The 12,291-nt window shown below is 39.4% G+C and overlaps 2 protein-coding genes across 2 annotated transcripts; one reads left to right on the top strand and one right to left on the bottom strand.

The window, feature by feature from the left end:
• Window positions 1-672: 672 nt before the first annotated feature.
• Window positions 673-2,755, bottom strand: LOC311294710 (BOLA class I histocompatibility antigen, alpha chain BL3-7-like). The gene is made up of 4 exons (XM_084415722.1): window positions 2,482-2,755; window positions 1,992-2,294; window positions 1,718-1,843; window positions 673-1,458 (listed from the first exon to the last, which is right to left on the bottom strand). The coding sequence occupies exons 1-4, from the start codon at window positions 2,738-2,740 to the stop codon at window positions 1,376-1,378; spliced, it is 771 nt and encodes a 256-aa protein (XP_084271848.1). The 5' UTR covers window positions 2,741-2,755; the 3' UTR covers window positions 673-1,375.
• A 1,829-nt stretch (window positions 2,756-4,584) lies between these two features.
• LOC311296056 (major histocompatibility complex class I-related gene protein-like) lies at window positions 4,585-8,054 on the top strand. The gene is made up of 6 exons (XM_084417717.1): window positions 4,585-4,823; window positions 5,151-5,417; window positions 5,526-5,804; window positions 5,997-6,281; window positions 7,203-7,297; window positions 7,539-8,054. Exons 1-6 carry the CDS (start codon window positions 4,775-4,777, stop codon window positions 7,608-7,610), a joined length of 1,047 nt encoding a protein of 348 aa, XP_084273843.1. The 5' UTR covers window positions 4,585-4,774; the 3' UTR covers window positions 7,611-8,054.
• The last annotated feature ends 4,237 nt before the right edge of the window (window positions 8,055-12,291 follow it).

Here is a 12,291-nt window from a genome sequence, read left to right as displayed (position 1 = left end):
TAAACTATTATGTATGTTATTATTATGTAATGACTGAGACTGAACTCACTCAGAAAAAAAAAAAAAAAAAAAAGGGTTTATTATTTAATATAGTACAGAATAAGGCAAGAAAGATAAAAAATTTACAAACAGGATGAAATAAAAAAGTGAATACATGTTGATTGATCACAGGTCGTCATCAGTTGTTACGCTGTTCTGTTAAATCACAAGATCAACAAGTACTTTTCAATGAGAAATCATCAGACTGAGGAAACTTACTGATCATTCACTCCAGAACACAGAAAGAAATATATACATATATTTACACAGGAAACAAGGCACATATATAGTACACTACTTACACATATAATTACACATATAAAATATGTGCATAAACATCTGATTGAGAAATATACTCTGATAAAAATGGTACAAATGGTACTGGGTCATATCTTAATATTACGTATTATTTAGAGGCAAATTTCAGCAAATTCAAAATTTAACAAAAAAAATTGTAGTTAATCAATATTATTATAATCTATTGACAGTCCTAAAAAAATGTTTTTTAGTAAAGATTTGTAGGACTTTGTTTTCAACAGAATGGGAATTTTAGTTTAGATATAAAAAAAGCACATCAAGTAATATCATTGAGACAATTATCATTAAGAAAATATTTACATTTTTTATCATTTTGCAGAATTCAAAGCAACAAATAAGAAGGAAAACAAAAATTAAGCTTTTCCACCGTTGGGCGAACGGTTCTGAGAACGGAAATAAATAGTTACGGTTGTATGTCCACTTGAGATTGGTTCAGTAGAATATGTGAAGTGACGTCGACACTCAGGATTGGTCACTTGTCTGTCGTCTGGCTGTAGTTTCTCTCTAACTGAACATTTGAGTGAAGTAAACACAATCATCCTCCACGGTCGCTATTTACATCTCATAACGTCTGTAAACTCTTGCATTACCAACACAACGACTGACACATTGTATATTTGTAAAGAGCTTCATTATCAGCAACACGGTGGACAATGAAACCATATCACGGAATTGAACGGTTGAGCAAAGAGAACGGTGGAAAACCCGCTAAAGTGATTCATTCTAAAAGAAATGCTAAAATTTAAAGATTGGAGATGGAAGAAAAGGTAAAAGTATAAAGAAGATTATTTTGAGGATGTGTAGTTGAATGGTCACGGAAAAGAGTCTTTAAAGGTCTTTAGATGTTTCTTGAACTTTATAAAAGGACTCAGTTGTCGGGTAGGGTTGGGGAGATCGGTCCACCGGTGAGGAACTGTGAAGGTTTTGGAAAGAGATATTGTTCATCTCTGTGAGGGAACATGAAGGCGGCAAGGCGCCGCTCACTTACGTATCACAGGCTTCTGGAGGGGACGAAGATTCATAAGAGGGAGTGAAGAGAGTCCTGAAATGATGCAGGTTCTTGCGAGGGTTTAGTTTCGTTATAGATGATCATCTTGCTGCCTGTGAAGAGAGATAAACAGAGGTGTTTCATGCTGTAATGAAATTCAAAGAACAGTGTCAAAGGATTCACACACGATTTCACACATAATTCTTAAAGTTTGATAATTTCAGAGAATAAAAACATGATGGAACTGATAAAACAGCAACAGGTTCACATTCACTGCTCTCTTCTTCATTGCACTGCCACACACACAAACACATGTAAAACATTTGCACTTATGATGGGAATTATATCTCACAACAGGTCATTAGTACTTACGATCTTTGAGTTTCTTCCTGTGTTTCCGAAGTACATATAGTCCAGACGGTCCAAACAGTCCAACAATAACTAGGATGATGATGACTGGAACCAGATACTTGATATATGAAGCATCTGATGCAGATTCTAGAATACAGAGAAACATAAACACAATATATGAGTATACAATAAATATTGCAGAAAAAAACAACAACATAAAAAAAGTAATTTCACATGTTTGTGGCCCCTAAAATAAGTCAAATGTACAGGTAGAAAAATGAACCAGGTTTCTTACTCTTCCTCTTGGTCTTGTTCATAGTCATACTCTTCTGGATTGGCTCAGTCAAGCTCTTGTGCTGGACCACACAGGTGTACTGGTTCTTCTTCCTTTCGTCTGGAAGGACATACAGGGTAACTCTCCTCTGGAAGGTCCCGTCCTCATTTGGTAGTGTGTCTCTAGATTCCACCAAGTTTCTAGAAATGCTCAGAGCTTGTCCATTCTTCGTCCATGAAATGTTTGTGTTTCTGAAGAGAAAGCCTGTGACGTGACATGTATAATAGTCTGGGTTCTTCTGCAGCAGAGACACTTTAGGAGGATCTAGAAGTAAATACAGAACAGGGAACAAAACTGAGAACAGAGAAAGAAACACATGCACTTTCCACTTATCACAGTTTAACAGTCTCTAAAGTTGGCCTGCATAGATTTATCAAGCTGTCTGTTAAAACATGATTTATCTGGATCTGCACAGGCAAGAAATAATCAGTTGGTAACTCTGATACTGTACCTGTTTTCTTAGAAGTAGCTCTAGACCAATGTAAGAAGTCCTTCAGCCAGTAAACGCACTTATAATCATAGTATTGTTTCAGAAATTCAAGCTGTTCTCTGTCTTTATTCCACTTCTGCACTGTGAGTATTCCCTGTTCTACAGGTGTGAAGTATCTGTTCTCCTTCAGGTCCAGTGAGATGAAGTCCTCTCCATCATAACCGTACTGATCAAACCCTTGTGATTCTCCAGTCTCATCATCCCATTCACAGCCATACATCCTCTGATACGTATGAACTCCTGAAAGAGAGAGAGTGGGATACTGTTCTTCTTTATGTCTTTTATCGTATAAGCAAATCTTTTGATGTTTATAAATGAGAGAAAGATGGACATTTAAGGGATATTATAATCATATCACTTATTATACATCTTCTCACCACATAAATAACAGATACATGAAAATCATTATTATTATCTTATAATCCATTACAGTGTACAAAACAATTGTTCTACCAACAAGACGAACACTTGAACAATATTACCACAGTCCTCCAGTTTCATTTTACAGTAAGTAGTCGATAACTGAGGCTGTGTTTGAATGAAACGAGAGCGAGCACGTCTATCCTCATCACAAATAGCTGGATGAGCGGCATTATATAGTGTTGATATTGATGAAGGTAATTATCTTAAATAACAGACCTCAGAATGTCATGACTGACCAATCAGAATCAAGCATTTCAGAGAGCCGTGTAATAAACCATTTTAACTCACCCTGTGACTGAGTGAATGTCTCCATTATATCATGAATGTTGTTTTTGTAGATCTGCTGATGTTTTTCTCTGATCTTAATGTATTCCTTCCACATGAATGTAAATGCAAACTCCTTCATCCAGTTCTGTTTGAGAATCAGCTTCTTTATGTCACTGTCATTATAATCGATCTGTTGATCATCCAGTGTCGTTACAGCAGAAAACTCTGGAGTTCCTGCAGCTGTCTGTTCATTTATTCCAGTGTATATGGTCTTAAACCTGTGTAACTCTGAACAAACATTGAACACACAATCAACATCACAGAAACACACCACCAAAAAGATCCCAAACACTGTTCAACACCACATACAGTGTCATAAATCAAATGACTATTTGACCCCAACTTTCGACATCAAATTCTTTTTTTATTTTATGTAATATTGCAGTGTTACGAGACTGGAGACGAGGACTGAGAGGGAACGAGCGGCTGAAGGCCTGAATCTGACTGACGCCGTTCTCAAACTCACTCACATTCACAGCACTGGAGAAACAGCCGATATGAAAAGTAACCATAAAAGCAAAAACAACAACAAAAAACTACTTTATTTTTATAATTTTCAAGTTTTTTAGATATTTTTCATAAATTATCATTATTATTTTGTTGAATTCATGTGGCTCATAATCTGGAATCAGAATACCAGCAACTTCTCATCTCTGATGACGAGGGCGGGGCAACCTGTCACTCACATGAGATCCACCAATAGCAAACCACAACCATCTAATCAATTACTTTATAAAGATCCTTTAGAAAAATCCTTCACTGAACCGTGAACACCTGTCTGGCAAACCTCTTCTTTCATTTACAATCATATGGTCATAACTTTAGTCATTCATATAGGACTAGAGTCAGTCGTGTCTCAGTTTTTGCAGTTTAAATAGACCTGCCTGCAGGAGACAAATACACAACATCAGAAAATACTGAAATAATTTCAGTGCAGCTTCAACAAAAATTCTGCTTCTCAGCTCACAAAGGATTAGCAAATACTAAATCTGTTAACTAGATCTATTAGCCTGCTTATTATAAAAGATGTGTGAGAAAATGTGAAGATTTGAAACGTCTTATTTTCTGTCAGTTCAACACGGAAGCAGCTGAAGGCCTTGCATGACGGAGAATTCAACGGTGTTATGAAATGAATCTCACCTGAGTAAACCAAAGGTACGCAGAGGAAGAGGATGACGAACTTCTTCATTTTGGATGAAAATCCTTGTATTTGACACACACTTCTTTAAGTGTAGTCGTCGAAGAGCGCTGTAAAACTCTTTAGCCTTTGCTACATCTGAATCAACAGGTAAAACCAGTAATTGATCTGACGTCACTGCAGCTCTAGAGAAACAGTCTGAACACGGAAGTGTAGGGAGGAAACTTTTACTCACAATTTGTCGTAACTCGCTCAATAACTTGTTTTTCCTGTTGATTCAGATGTAGCAAAGGCTAAAGAGTTTTACAGCGCTTTTCGACGACTGCACTTAAAGAATTGTGTCAAATACAAGGATTTTCATCCAAAATGAAGAAGTTCATCATCCTCTTCCTCTGTGTACCTTTGGTTTACTCAGGTGAGAATCATTTCATAAAGTCGTTTAACCATTGAATTCTCCGTCAGCAAGGCCTTCAGCTGCTTCTGTGTGTTGAACTTAAATTAGATTTGGTAAAGTTGCTAAGGTAAAGATCAGAACTGGATTCACACTTAGAAAATGTGTTTAATGAGTGAAAGAAGTAGAAACCTAAGGATTATTTTCAGTGGGATTAGTGTCTCAAATTCGATCGATATTAATATGAATAGTGGTATTTTATAGTTATTTGGTTTATATCACTGTATGTGGTGTTTAACCGTGTTTGATAGCTACAGTATATGTATTGTGTTTTGTTCAATGTTTGTTCAGAGATTCACAGCTTCATGACCACATACACTGAATTAAATGGACAGACGGCTGCAGGAACTCCAGAGTTTTCTGCTGTAACGACACTGGATGATCAACAGATCGACTATTATGACAGTAACATAAAGCAGCTGATTCTCAAACAGAACTGGATGAAGGACTTTTCATCTACACAAATGTGGAAGAAATACACTGACATCAGAGAAAAACAACAGCAGATCTACAAAAACAACATTCGTGTTCTAATGGAGACATTCAATCAGTCACAGGGTGAGAGAAAATGCTTTAAACTACATTAAAATGTCAAATGTGCATAAAAAAAATGTACATAAAAAAACCCTTATTTTTTTCTCTCCCCCACCCTGTTTTCTTCTCCAGGTGTTCATACGTATCAGAGGATGTTTGGCTGTGAATATGATGATGAGACTGGAAACTCAAAAGGGTTTGATGAGTACGGTTATGATGGAGAGAACTTCATCTCACTGGACCTGAAGGAGAACAGATACATCACACCTGTACCACAGGGAGTATTCACAGTGGAGAAGTGGAATAATGACAGAGAACAGCTTACATTTCTGAAACAATACTTGCGATATGAGTGTGTTAACTGGCTGAAGGAGTTCTTGACATTAAGGAAAGTGGATTTAGAGAGAAGAGGTACTTTGTTGTTAAGAAATTTCCTTTGTTCAACAAGTATATCGTTTTTTATTACGAGTCATTAATGTCTTTCTTTTCTCATACATTGCTTCATTAAAACATAAAAACGAAGCACAATTTTAATTATATGGATAAATGTTACTGATCTGATATATTAAATATTTTTCTCACATTTTTCTCAATCTTTTTCAGCTCCTGAAGTGTCTCTGTTACAGAAGAATCCCTCCTCTTCAGTAGTGTGTCATGCCACAGGTTTCTACCCATCAGGAGTGAGCATTACCTGGTTAAAAAATGGAGTGAATCACTATAAGGATGTGGATCTTGGAGATCTTCTGCCAAATGAGGACGAGACCTTCCAGAGAGGATCTACCCTTTGTGTTTCTCCAGATGAATGGGAGAAAAAACAGTTCACTTGTGAGGTGGAGCACCAGGGAAAAACCATCCGGAAGACTGAGGATGACATTAAGAGCAACTACAGTAAGTTTAGTGTTTATGGTACTTGCTATAAAGTTTATCCTATCCTTATCACATCTGGATAATTGGTCATTTGATCTGAATGGAGGGACAGAAAGCTCTCAGATTTTATTAAAAATATCTTCATTTGTGTTTCAAAGATGAACGAAAGTCTTTCAGGTTTGGAATGACATGAGGGCGAGTAAATGATGACAGAAATGTCCATTTTGGCTGAACTAACTCTTTAAGATCACAGTGGGCAAATCTATTTAATAGACCTTTTTTAAATCAAAATTGCACATTAAAGTTAAAAGGGATGGTTCAGCTGAAAAATTACAATTCTGTCATCATTTACTCATACTCATGTCATTCAAACCTGCGCGACTCTTTTCTGCAAAACATAAAGAAGACATACAGCAATATGAAAACAAGAAAACAACATAAGTATTATGAAATGAGTCTATATGACTTGTGGGCTGTATTTCAAGTCTTCCCAAGTCATATGATAGCTTTGCTAATTTAAATGTAAGTGTGTATTCATCTTAGTGCACTATGCACACAGGTTTACTCTCATGTATGTAAATAATAAGGCCCCAGATTTGATTGAGTTTTGGGGTGTTCCTCAAACAAAGCCTTTAATTTCCAGTTTTGATTCTGTTTTAATTGTCTTTTACCAGTTAGTAATTGCAGTGCTTTAACTTGCCAAGGCAACATTTGTAATTTATGTTTGTTTTTCATCAAATATTTATATTTGATTTGATTTCATATTTATTTCAATTAACATTTTTTTTGTTAATGATATTAATCCTGGACCTAACTAATTAATAATTTGTTATTAGTATTGATTATTATTTCATCATCAGTTAGTTGTTTAAGCCTTGTATTACTGTTTCTGTATATTATTGTATTTTTTTTTTTCAGTTTTTCTTTCTTTTTTTTTTGAAGGACCTACAAATGCATACTTGCTTCTTACGCTGGTGTGTGTGATTGGAGTAGTAATAGTCCTGGTTATTGGTACTGTTTTCTATATTAAGATCAAAGTAAGTATATGTTTACAAGTCTTTTTCTGCTCATTTTTCTTTATTTGCCATTTAAGTGGTTTCATCAGCTTCAGGATGATGGGAATGTCCTCAGCAATCACACACACATTCAAATGTTTGGATTTACGCAGACATTTTAATATGTTTAATCTAGAATTTGGAACTGGTCACATGCTGTTTCAGTGCTCATAAAAATTGTGTAATTAAAAATATCCTAATTTAATGAATCATTACTTTGCAGAAACCAGAGCATAACCCGTTACCCAGTGAAAGTGAAAGTGAAGAGTGTATTTTCATTAACAAAAGTGATTGAAGAGTTTCCTCCAGTCGTCTGCACTTTCTCCAGATTTCAGTCCAGTTGGGAATCCAGATGTGGGAGATCAGATGATCACCATCATGTTTATGTGACCAAACCATGTTTCAGTGTTGAATAATATTCATGAATATGGACGCCATGGAAATGTTTTCCCAAACAAGATATGACATGACCAATCAAACAAAGAAAAAGAACATTTGAGTCTATAAAAACATCCAGAGATTGTCTGAATATGAAACTTCTCTTAATATCAGGTGTAATGAACGCCTGAGATGTTGTACTGCTGTGTGTGTGTTTTTCTTTCACCACTCAAGTTTGTATATATTGTAAATAAAAATGTCACTTTTTTTGTAAATATACAATTTATTTTTAAGTTCACTGATTACTAATAGCTTTACAGCTATAGCTTTTGAGTTTCAAATAAACAATGAAACAAGTAGGCTTATGTGAGTTCTTTGTTATTAAGTCTTCTCTTTTGACAGATGCTTTTGTCCACACCGATAAATATGGTATGTCTTCAGTTCCCACAATGCACCATGGCATAAATGTATTATGAAGATTACTGTTTAGGGGTTTATACTGTAATTTATACTTGGTTTTTACTTATTAATACCATTCCTGAGCCTTTTCCATGCACTTAAAGTTGTATTAGTTAAAAATATGGTGTTACATTTTTTTGTTGATAATGTCAGATAAATAGTTGCATTTGCCTTTTACCCTGAAGACTTTTTAAACATCAAACTGGGACTGACTAGAGAGTAAGTATGATGACAGTTTTCATTTCTGGCTGCACTGTACCTTTAAATATGTCATTTGAAGTCCGAGTCTGAGCAGTAGTGATCGTGAAGTGGAGCCGAAGTATGAAGATCCCGTCCATAGACTCAATCACCAGCAGAGCTGTCAATCATGACGCCAAACCCTGTTTTATAGCAACAGATAATTGACTTAAAACAAACTTAATTGAAAAACGAACACTTGCACATATGACAGTGTGATAAGAGCCACCTAAAATGACAGAAACCATTTTTGGAAAAAAATTTAAGAGTAAATGGATTTTTTTGTTTTTGCTCGCATCCCATTTTTTACAGTGAGAGGGCAGGGCTTATGACATATACTGCAGTCAGCCACCAGGGGGCAATCGAGACGCTTTGGTTTCAGGCCCACTTGGTTTTAATGCTATAAAAGTTTTAGTTTTTTCTATTTTTAAGTTAGTGCTGTAAAATTGATTAATCACAATTAATCACATCTAACATAACATAATTTGTGTCGGCCGAATGTGTGTGAGTGAGTGATTGTCCTGAGGCTGGCTGATCTCTGTGGGTGTGAGTGTCACGGTTCATGAATCCACTGTCTCCCTCTTGTGTGTTTGTGTGTGTGTGTGGGCGTGGTATCCAATCTCAGGTTGATTATTAGTGCCAGCTGTAATCAACTCACTTTCCCTTTATATGTTCAGTGATCAGCATCTCATGTTGTCAGATCGTTGTGGCTTCCCCGGTGTCATGTCTTGTTCCTGTGTTCTTCTCTCACCTTCCTCGTGTGGATTATCTTTGTTGTGCTTCATCTTCGTTTGGATTGTTTGTTCCCTGGATTCATGAGCACGCCGATCACCGCACACCATCACCGGGTTGATGTCCCTGCGTCATTTTTCACCTGAGTGTTTGTCCTCTGACCTGTTGTCTTATTCTAAGAAGATCAAATAAACAGTTTTACTTGCATTTTGCATCCGTCTCTGTATCATTACAGAACGATCTGACCCCATCATGGATGCAGCGAGTTCAACCAGTTTGAGCGAATTCATTTCTCACAGTATCACAAGAATGGATCAGCAAGAAGAGAGCATCTCTAACACAGGTCGGGCGGTACAAGCACTTGTGGCGCAGGTGTCCGAGTTCATCTAAGGGCTCCCGCTGCGCCACCCACACCGACCGTTCAACCCACCCCGCCAGAGCCAGATTCTCAGCCAGAGCCACGACTACCGACACCAGAGGGTTATTCAGGTGGACCGGACTACTACTTTCTCACTAGATTCTCCATGCATTTTTCGTTGCAGCCACGGATTTTCATCCGTGAACAGTCGAAGGGAGCATTTGTACTCACATTGCTGTCGGGTAAAGCGGCTCTTTGGGGAACGGCGGTGTGGGAGAACCAGGATCCATGCTGCGCCTCATTCCAGACACAGACACATTCCAGATCGTGCTGTGGCGGGTAGGGAGGTGGCCAGACTACTCGCAGACCTTCGCCAAGGAGAGATGGCCCGGTGTCGGAATATTCCATCCACTTCCGCACCCTGGCCGCAGAGTGCCAGTAGTGGGAACACGGTCAGCCCAGTTTTCGATAACGAGCCCATGCAGGTGGGGAGAGTTCGGCTTTCCCGGGAGGAGAGAGAAAGGCGGAGATCCCAAGGACTCTGCCTGTACTGTGGCAGAGCGGGTCACTTCATCCACTCCTGCCCGGTGAAAGATCAAGCCCGGTAGTAACTGTGAGGCTACTATCGGGTGGGATCTCCACCGAGAAGACCTCATCATCGATCCTCCTCCCGGTAAGACTGAGATGGGCAACCCTTATGCACGACACTCAAGCTTTACTGGACTCTGGTGCAGAAGGCAATTTCATGGACTTCAAACTCGCTCACAGACTCCAGATTCCTATCACCTCACTCATGCAAAAGATATCTGTCAACGCTCTCAATGGTCAAGAACTTCCCAAAATTTCTCATACCACAGATCCCATCACACTCATCACATCTGGCAATCACACTGAGACCATATCATCTCTCCTCATGGATTCACCACTTGCACCCGTGGTTCTTGGTCACCCCTGGCTCATTCAACACAACCCCAGAGTCGACTGGGGTCACAATTCCATATCCACATGGAGTAACAAGTGTCATGAGTCCTGTTTAGTGTCTGCTTGTTAGTCTGTGTCTGGTTCTGTGTTTCAGGAGAAGGCAGTGGATTTGTCTAACATACCTCGACCTGAAGGAAGTGTTCAGTAAGTCCCGTGTTGCTTCTCTTCCTCCGCATCGTCCCTATGACTGTGCTATAGAGTTACTGCCAGGTGAATCTCCGTCTAAGGGCAAGTCATATTCGCTTTCTGTCCCAGAAAGGGAGGCTATGGAGAAATATATTTCTGATTCTCTTGCAACTGGGTTCATTCGTCCTTCCTCTTCTCCAGAGGGGGCGGGGTACTTTTTTGTGGGGAAGAAGGATGGGTCTCTGCGACCTTGCATTGATTACCGAAGGTTGAACAACATTACGGTAAAGAATACTTATCCTTTGCTGTTGATGTCTTCAGCTTTCGAGAGGTTACAGGGAGCATCTGTGTTCACAAAATTGGATTTACGTAATGCCTATCATTTGGTTCGCATAAGCAAGGGGGATGAATGGAAAACCGCATTTAACACTTTGAATATTTGGTCATGCCTTTTGAGCTGTCCAACTCCCCAGCGGTTTTCCAGGCACTCGTCAATGACGTGCTGAGAGATATGGTTGATCAGTTCATATATACCTGGATGACATATTGATTTTTTCGTCTTCTCTCCAGGAACACGCTCAGCACGTCAGACGAGTGCTTCAGAGGTTGCTAGAGAATGGGTTTTTTGTCAAGGCGGAGAAATGCGTTTTTAATGCATAGTCTGTTCCGTTCCTAGGTTACATTGTCTCATCTGAGGGAGTTTGTGGATCCTGACAAGGTTAAGGCTGTGGTAGATTGGCCAAGTCCAGATTCCCGTAAGGCCCTACAGAGGTTTCTGGGATTCGCCAATTTTTACAGGCGTTTCATTCGCAACTTCAGCCAACTAGCCGCACCTCTGACCGCTTTGACCTCTCCCAGAACGATGTTCAGGTGGTCCGATACAGCCGAGGCTGTGTTTGCCAAACTCAAGAACCGCTTTGTTTTGGCTCCCATCCTCGTAGCCCCTGATCCTTCACGTCAGTTCGTGGTGGAGGTTGACGCGTCAGAGGTGGGTGTAGGTGCAGTGCTTTCCCAACGTTCTTCCACAGATGACAAGATGCATCCTTGCGCGTTTTTGTCCCATCGTTTATCACCTGCCGAACGTAACTATGACATTGGTAACAGAGAGTTGTTGGCAGTCAAGTTAGCATTGGAGGAGTGGCGTCATTGGTTAGAGGGGTCGCCTTTTATCGTTTGGACAGATCACAAGAATTTATAGTATATCAGAACCGCCAAAAGACTCAACTCCAGGCAGGCTCGGTGGGCACTTTTTTTCTGACATTTTAACTTCTCTCTCGTACCGCCCGGGTTCCAAGAACATTAAACCCGATTCTTTATCTCGTATTTTTGACCTATCCGAACGCCCGTCAGCTCCCGAGTGCATTTTACCCGAGACCCTATTTGTCTCCACACTCACATCGGTCCGACGTCATTCAGTGGGGGCATTGTTCCAACGTGGCGTGTCATCCAGGAGTTAACCGCACCATCTTTTTGGTCAAGCAACGATTCTGGTGGCCACTTATGGCTCGTGACATTCGCAGTTTTGTCTTGGCTTGCTCTTTGGCTTGCTCGGTTTGTGCCACTGGTAAGACTTCCAGTCGACCCCCAGATGGGTTACTCCAACCGCTGTCTGTCCCTTTGAGACCCTGGTCCCACATTTCACCAGATTTTATTACCGCCATCCTGCCCTCCCAGGGCAAGACGGTCGTTTTGACCGCTGTGGACC

Source organism: Rutilus rutilus (assembly GCF_951802725.1).
Source record: "Rutilus rutilus genome assembly, chromosome: 8".
Lineage (NCBI taxonomy): Eukaryota > Metazoa > Chordata > Actinopteri > Cypriniformes > Leuciscidae > Rutilus > Rutilus rutilus.
Note: the sequence above shows the minus strand (reverse complement) of the source record. Positions and strands in the feature narration are given on the sequence as shown.

Coding starts and splice junctions, on each gene's coding strand:
- LOC311294710 (XM_084415722.1), bottom strand. CDS start 2,740: ATGTATGGCTGTGAATGGGATGATGAGACTGGAGAATCACAAGGGTTT. Junction 2,295..2,481: donor AGCTACTTCTAAGAAAACAG/GTACAGTATCAG, acceptor ATTTACTTCTAG/ATCCTCCTAAAGTGTCTCTG. Junction 1,844..1,991: donor GAACAAGACCAAGAGGAAGA/GTAAGAAACCTG, acceptor TCTGTATTCTAG/AATCTGCATCAGATGCTTCA.
- LOC311296056 (XM_084417717.1), top strand. CDS start 4,775: ATGAAGAAGTTCATCATCCTCTTCCTCTGTGTACCTTTGGTTTACTCA. Junction 5,418..5,525: donor GACATTCAATCAGTCACAGG/GTGAGAGAAAAT, acceptor TTTCTTCTCCAG/GTGTTCATACGTATCAGAGG. Junction 6,282..7,202: donor TGACATTAAGAGCAACTACA/GTAAGTTTAGTG, acceptor TTTTTTTTGAAG/GACCTACAAATGCATACTTG.